Here is an 8,264-nt window from a genome sequence, read left to right as displayed (position 1 = left end):
CCCCGCTAATGTTATAACTTTTAGAAATGCTTTCTGTTTGTCTTTCTATTAAATCTTAACTCCAAAACAAAACAAAAATTTAAATGAAATTTGGTACACAGTTAGTTTACAGCCGGACAAAGAATATAGGGTACTTTTGAATGTGAAAAAAGGATTGTAAGGGGGTTGCAATGGTACGCTGTATGGAAGAATCGTCACTTTTTAAAACTAGAAGTTTGAGACTCATTTTTAGGCTGTTGTTTAAATATCAATAAATATGACATTCAATGTTTGTAAAATTTTTACTCTTAGGGGGGTTAGTAAAATAAAATAGGGAATGAAAGTTATTGTGGAAATTTGCTGTTTGTTTGGTTGTGGAAGCTAGAACGATTAAACTTTTGTCTTTGTTTTTTTAGAGTTTATTAAATACCTTACTGATATTATAAATGTGAAAGTAACTTTGTCTGTCTGTTTGTCTCGCTTACACGCCAAAAATATTGAACCGATTTCAATTGAAATTTGAAACAGACATAGATAGATTAGATCCTGAGAAAGGACATAGGTTACTTTTAATGTGAAAAAGGGTTACAAGAGGATTGAAAGGGTAGATCCAAGGTCATATAGATGTATCGTCATGTTTAAGAGGCCTTTCACATTTTTTGGCCTAAAAGCAGGGTCTTTGGGGTTCTGGTTCTAAGAAATTAAGAGTCGGATATACATTTTGATTCCTGAATTATATAGATAGATATCTAATCTTAAAAACAACATCTTTGAAATGTTAATTTTCTCTTAGTTAGTCTTCCTAATTTCTAAAATAGTTTATTCAAAAACGCTAAGAGACAGAAGTTTGGGGTCGTCGTTCATTAATAAACAAACATAAATTGATATGATATCTTTACTAAAACTTGATAATTACTTTATAAATTGAGACAGCATCGTCCTTTTTTTCATTTTCAACTTAAATATCTAAAAAATTGATCATAATTAAACCCGAAATTTCAACAAAACTTTGCCATAATCATTTCTAATTTTCTCATAAATACAACGAAATTTTTGCATAAAAAAAACATAATAATAAAGTTAATATACTTATAAATTAGAAATATGAAAAAAAAATATAAGTTTCTAAGAAAAAAATAATCAATAATAATAATTTAAAGTTGTATAAATTCCGTTGCGGCAAAAGTAAATTCTCAGTGCTGCGCAGGGTCGGTCCTCTTAATAGACCAACTTTTGACTGTGCACACATGTAAAGATTAGCATGTGTGCGTGTGCTAATGTATACCCTTCTAGAAAATAAAAATAGTCTGTAATTACAACAATACATAATATGGTAACATTGGTACAGTAACAGTTCTTTATGACAAACAAAAATCTGATTTCCGGTCGGCATTTAACCTCCATCCTTTGTTATATTGATTTGTATTTATTTCCTATATTTGTGTACTATCCTTTAGCCAAAAAACTCATTAAATTTCTTTTTTTTAGTATAGTACCACAGATAACCAAATATTACGTAATAACATGCTTGATAGCAACGAGTAATTATAACTAATGTAGAAGATTTCAAATTTAAGGGCAGTTTAGTTGATATTATTAGTATTACTATCAGAAATAAATATTATAAATACCATAGATTTCCGAATCCTACAAAGTGAGTTATAAAATATTTTCTAATACTACTTAGACATTATATTTTTTATTGGCAACCCTTATAAAATTAAAATTTACGATAATATTAATATATATACTTTTAGGAAAAAAAATCGTGTGCAATTTCAATAATACGTAATAATTCTTTATAAGTTTCAGGGCCGTAAAACAACTCAATAAAAAAGAAACTTCTTGATATGATAACAAAAAGTTTTATTTATTTCTGATTTCCGGTTCCGGTCTGCATTTAACCGTCATTACTGCTATTGAGTGGTATTTATTTTCTCCACATTTAATAACTGATATCTCTACCACAATTTCTTAGAATTTGAGTGTTTTAATATAATAGTGAAAGGACGTTTTTAGTTTTAGTGTTCTACGACAAGACGTTTCAACTATTACTATAAAACTTTTTTTAGGATAATTTAGATTATTTGATTTACTTTGATATATACTATGTTTATTTTTAAACAATGAGTAACAGGAATAGTTATAGAAAGTGTGCAAAGTGTCATAGAACACGCGCTGAAGACGTAACTGTGACCTACCATAGGTTTCCAAATCCTGGAGCTGCAAATATTACAAGTGAGTTACAAAATATGTTTGATTACCACTCAGGTCTATGGCAACATGATACATAAAATACCTGTAAATTATTAATTCTCCATAAATAGAACAGAGTGGATAAGTTGATCAGTTGTACAGATTATCTATGATAACATGACTTGCTCCTCCATGACTTAGGTGTATTATTATCAAATTGCATGCCTATTTAACACCATAGTTTGATATGTAATAACTTTAATGCACACAGTACAGAAGATAAAAGTATATTTGGTGAACTTAATACCATGCTGTGTTTTCTACCAGTCAACCACTGATATGGAGAGACAATTGTTGGCAGTGCAAATATAAAAAAAAATTAAATATATGCATAGCAACATTATGTGCCTATATATTTACAATAGGCACATACATACATTAATCTGGTGCACTTACATTATAGTATTGTTATACCTAATACTGCTTGCTTTGTAATAGCGGTATACACATAATTATAATAAATATTTGTTCTATTTGCAGAGCTCGTGCTTGGGCTGAATATTGCTGGCCAAATGAAGACTGGGGCTCTTTGGAGTTCTTAAAGACTCTCTATAATAAAAACAAAGTTTTGTGCGGAAGACACTTTCATTCGTCTCAATTTTATGACAATCAACGGCAAAAACTTAACAAATTTGCTGTTCCTGATATTACTGATATAGAAAATCAGGTACAATAACATTCTTTTCATATTGGAAGTGGTCACTTTCTTGAGGATGCTACTAATGTTAAGTTCATATGAAAGAGTAAACAACACAACAAGCATATACAATACTGTACTTGTTGTTCATTCTATGTAATTTTTTAAGTGTTAATGAAAAAATAAATAGTTTATTATGTTTATCTACTCTGATGAGTCTCTAAAATATAATGTAAATAAATAAATTATCCTGGACAATTAACAAAGCACCATCTAGTCCCACAGTAAGCAGAGCTTGTGTTATGGGTACTAAACAACTGATATAAATACTTATATTTTTTTAAATGTAAATACATACATGGTGTACATAGAAAACACACAGACCGATACAAACAACCATATTCATGAGTACAAATGTTTGGAACATGTGAGTAATCGAACCCGCTTCTAACAATCAATCCACAACCAATTCTGAGTAAAATTTGTTTTTGATGGAAATATTCTATAATTTTCAGAATATGAGTCAACCTGCTGCTACTACAACAGATAATCCAAGGTCTGCCGTCCCTCTGTCAGTAATTGAAAATACTTTACATACACCTTTTATAAATGAATCAACCTCAATGCAGCAAAGTTTTGTGGATGTTCCAAGTACTTCTAAATCTACATACCATAAACAGGTAAATATTAATACAAAATACAATAGTAGTATCACAGATAAGATAACCTTACATACATATACAGCATTCCATACAAGAACTTCGTTCCTTTCTATGTGTAACTATATTATTGTTTGGGCTATTTTATTTAATAGCTATATCTGAATCAGTTTAGATTACTAATGGGTGCTTAGTAATAAAGTATGCTAATTGATATGTATCTGTAATATAAACTTGATTGGGTATTGGGTATTAACAAGGTAGATATAATTATTTTCTATGATTTACCTACATAATCGTTAGCAGGCACTCTACAAATACGGCTCTCAAATCTACAGAATGTATTTTATTATTCAGATAATACATGCCTACTGTTTAACTCTGACGAAAAAAGAGTTATTATAAAGTTTAATATATCTGCTTCATAGCTCCTAAATGGATAGATCCATTTCATTATTTTTTTATATCAAAATCAATCAATTTTTATCAAATCTGATTTGATAAAAATAGATTTTACCTATTATAAATTACTGTACATAGCATGCCTTATGTCATTTGCAATGTATTATCCCAATAAGAATTCTACAATATAAATTTAATAATAGGAAAATAATATCTTTAAAACTGAAATCCACGAAAAACTGGTCTGTGTCCATTTTATTAATAGGTACTTAGTTTTACTTGCAAAACTTTCGATGTCTCCACAGGTGTAGGTACCTGCCAGTAGTAAATCATTAGGATCTGATGTCTTTACCACTAGCAGTATAGAGGGTCTGTCATAAAGTGAAAATAATAACACAATATTGGAATCAAAAATATGTGTATTGATTTATAATTTTTACCATTATTTTTAAGTAATACTTTTTATATGTGGTTTATTATCTATTAATGTAGTGAGTGTAACACCTGACATGGCTACACTGAACTTATTTAGATATTAAATATATACTTGAATGGATGCCTGATCCATTAATTAATTAATTAAATATTTTCAATTGATGGTTATAGGATGCAGGGACAGCACAATATTGGTTGTTGATAATGTCTCTGACTTGGAAATTGTAGTGTTGAGGCTAATTATTTATTTTATTTGTTGATAGTACAGATATTGTTGCATAATAAATTTTGATAGTTGTGTTGAATTTATCTGCCGAAATATAATTTATACTTCCCCTTGTTTTACTTCCAAACTATTATTTAAATTATATATGTATTAAAGACACCAGAGGCAAGTTCAGCAGTTATGTTAAGTATTATAGAAAAAATGTATGGTACCATTTCAGACTACATCTACATCTAAAAGCACTTCAGATAAACCATCAACATCAAATATTCAAAGGAAGCCTGGAATTTTAGGCGAAATTCAAGTCAGAAAAAGTACAGAATTAACATCTAGAGAAAACAAATTATATAAAATATGTAAGAGGAAATTTAAGGAAATTATAAGATTAAGAAAACAGTTGAAAAGCAAGAAAATAAATATAATAAAAAAAATATCAGAAGATGAAAATGTGCAAAAATTTTGTAATTTAAATATATCAAATTCTTTTTTAACTTTATTACAAAGTCAATTAAAAATTGTCCAAAACGACCAAAAGGACGACGTTACACAACAGAACAAAAGATAATGGCGTTAGCTATATACAAAAAATCACCAGCCTGTTACAGGCTTTTGAGACGTATGTTTGCTTTATCCGGCCAAAGTTGTTTGAAAAAATTATTGAATAAAGTGCCATTAAAACCAGGCCTAAACAAACATATATTTGTATCGTTAAAGAATGTTTGTGAACAACAAACAAGTCATGAAAACATCTGTATTCTATCGTTTGATGAGATGAGTATCAGAAAACACTTATTTTATGATAGGAAAAATGATATAATACAAGGCTATCAAGACCATGGCAACCATGGTAGAAACGGTACAGTTGCCAATAAAGCCCTCGTTTTTATGCTTGCGGGAATTCGAAAAAAATGGAAACAGCCCATAGCATTTTACTTTTCGAACATATTAACCGCAGATAGAATGACAGTAATTTTGAAAGAGGTAATAATTTTATTTATTTATGTAGTATAACCGTACATGTATGTATAACCTAACACAACTACTATTATATACTATTGGTTTTATTCTTTCAGATACTTACGGAATGCTTCAATTACAATATTAATATAGTCGCAACTGTGTGCGACTTATCAACCGTTAACTTGAAAGTGTTGAAAACACTTGGTGCTTCACCTGCAGAACCCTACTTCATACATGATCAAAGGGAAATAGTAACAGTGCTAGATCCACCTCATTTATTAAAATACACTCGCAATCTCTTAATGAAGCATAATATTGAATGTATAACAGATTTAGAGTCACAAGATGCAAGTATTAAAGGTAAGTAATATATACGTATCAGTTTTTTTTAATACAGGTGTAACCTGTATAAAATAACAGTGTAGGTATAGAATTTTAAATATGACAAATATTTAGTAAATAATTTTAGGTGTTAGACTTTGATTAATTTTCTTTTTGTTTTTAGGCATAGTCAAATGGAGTCACATTGAACAATTTTATAATCAAGACAAAAATAACGCAAATTTTGTTTATGCTCCTGTATTGACTGACCATCATATACATCCTAATATGAAACAACAGATGAGAGTGAAACTTGCAGCACAAGTTTTTAGTCACTCTGTTGCTGCCGGTATATTAGCAAAAATTGCGTCTAGTAAGTGAATTTGGTTATTTTTAATTATTATCTTTTATAATTTGAGTGACAAATGAACATAAAACGATTGTGCTATAAAATGAATTTTTAAATGTAGTTTAATAGTATCTGAGAGTACATGTATAACGGCCCAGATATGAGGCTGATTGTGGAAAATAAAGTTTAATTTACAATACAATTTAATTTCCGAGAGAGCTTCACGTATGCACTATGTTTTAGCACCCTCATCAATTATATTTAAAGACTGTGGCCATTATAAATTATACTGTAAAATAACACTAATCAATTGTCTGATGAGTAAAAATAATACCTGAAAACTGCAAATTAGTGGTTACAACACAATAAAATAAAAATGTTTGGTTTTTCGAGACAGACGAAGTACATAAGTACCTATTTACATAAAAGTTTTTATACCATTTTAATCACTTTGTACGCCAGTCTGTCTTCAACCTTACTTCAACCTCTGATTTCACAGTAAAACGATAAGTTTTATTGTTATAAAAAAATTACTGTGAAATCAGTATCACTTTTAAAAGCATTTTTTTGCAGATGAACTTCCAAACGAAGCCCATGCGACTGCAACATTTGTTAAAAAAATGGATGATTTATTTGATTCAATTAATGCGGACAGTCCTGACCTGCGTAGAGGAAAAAAATATTCTTGCAACTTAACAATGCGGAGTCCTCACTTAGCCCTTTATAAAGATATGCGAAAATTTATATCATCAATGAAATATCTAAGTAGCAGGACAACTCCTCCTTCTCAAGACGGATGGATACAGACTTTAAATGCCATAGAAAGGTTGTGGAATAATTTGCAGGTCCAAAAAGTCAAGAGCTTGTCCACGCGTCGCCTGAATCAAGACCCTTTAGAAAATTGTTTTGGATGCATCCGATATCATTGTGGGTCAAATACGAATCCGACAATTTCCCAATTTGTGGCAGGTATTAAAACGGCTATAATTACAAATTTACGGCACTCTGGACAAAATACAAATTGCGAAGATGACAGTGCTACTTTAGCAAATAATTTGCTCCCATTTTTAACATCGAACTTGGAACAGGAGCAACAAACATATACTGAACATACTGTATCAGCTGATAATGTAGAAACATTATTAGCTAATACAGTGGAAGCAATGGACCAAGCTACCCCTGAAGGTCAAGCTTGTGCATATATATGCGGCTTTATATTTAAGAAACTGAGGCACAATGAATGTAAAGATTGCCTAAATATTTATGTGACAAAAAATATTGAAGCAATTCACATATTTACCAGCTTTAAGGAATATGAAACTTCAAACACGTCATTAAATTATATAAATAAAAATGTGGTAGTATGTGTAGAAAAGTGTGCCATAGTAATTAATAATTATTTGAAAAACAATGCACACACTCCACAAATACGAACAAATATAATGACATCTTTGGGTTCTGTTGATTTTAGTTTTTTAAATACTTGTGTAAATCATTTTGAAAGTAATAAACGGCACATTCAAAACAGTATATTTTATATATGTGTTAAAAGGTACATTATAATTAAAAATAGAGAAATGGATGAAGATGAGAAAAAGAGAGCGTTAGAAAGAAAGATGAAGATTTTACAAAATAAATGAGAATTGTATTTAATGTTTTAAGTAAGTGAACTCATTCGTTTTAATTTTTAAAGATGTAAATGAAATGAGGTCTCACTCATTTATAAAGAACATTTCAAAGAACAAAATGCCTTGATTCGTGAAATGTCTTGAAATATTTTTAAAAATTAAACAATAAAAAAAGAGATTCAAGGTATGAATGGTAAAATGAATTACGAATTTGATATATTAGCATAATGACATTAAAATAAGAATAATATTGATATATAAACAATAATATATAATCATTTTTAACTTTTATCATAATAATTTTTACTTTTTAACTGTATACTGTAATGTGCTATCTGGAATTATGTAACTATTTACAGAAGTATAATTAATATAATTATTAATATAAAATATGCGTGTCTTCACATATGGC

At 29.3% G+C, this 8,264-nt stretch overlaps 1 protein-coding gene across 1 annotated transcript; it reads left to right on the top strand.

Annotated features, from left to right (window-relative positions):
* Positions 1-5,846: 5,846 nt before the first annotated feature.
* On the top strand, positions 5,847-7,989 carry LOC131842112 (uncharacterized). The gene is made up of 3 exons (XM_059190630.1): positions 5,847-5,914; positions 6,060-6,248; positions 6,798-7,989. Exons 1-3 carry the CDS (start codon positions 5,857-5,859, stop codon positions 7,862-7,864), a joined length of 1,314 nt encoding a protein of 437 aa, XP_059046613.1. The 5' UTR covers positions 5,847-5,856; the 3' UTR covers positions 7,865-7,989.
* The last annotated feature ends 275 nt before the right edge of the window (positions 7,990-8,264 follow it).

This window comes from Achroia grisella, unplaced genomic scaffold (assembly GCF_030625045.1).
Source record: "Achroia grisella isolate CSIRO2021 unplaced genomic scaffold, CSIRO_AGI_Agris_v1 utg20445, whole genome shotgun sequence".
Classification (NCBI taxonomy): domain Eukaryota; kingdom Metazoa; phylum Arthropoda; class Insecta; order Lepidoptera; family Pyralidae; genus Achroia; species Achroia grisella.
This window is presented reverse-complemented; position numbering and strand designations above follow the sequence as displayed.

What these genes read in the sequence shown, in the direction of transcription:
- LOC131842112 (XM_059190630.1), top strand. Translation starts at nt 5,857, where the DNA reads ATGAAGCATAATATTGAATGTATAACAGATTTAGAGTCACAAGATGCA. An exon ending in ACAAGATGCAAGTATTAAAG is followed by an intron (nt 5,915 to 6,059) that starts GTAAGTAATATA and finishes TTTTGTTTTTAG; the next exon opens with GCATAGTCAAATGGAGTCAC. An exon ending in ATTAGCAAAAATTGCGTCTA is followed by an intron (nt 6,249 to 6,797) that starts GTAAGTGAATTT and finishes ATTTTTTTGCAG; the next exon opens with ATGAACTTCCAAACGAAGCC.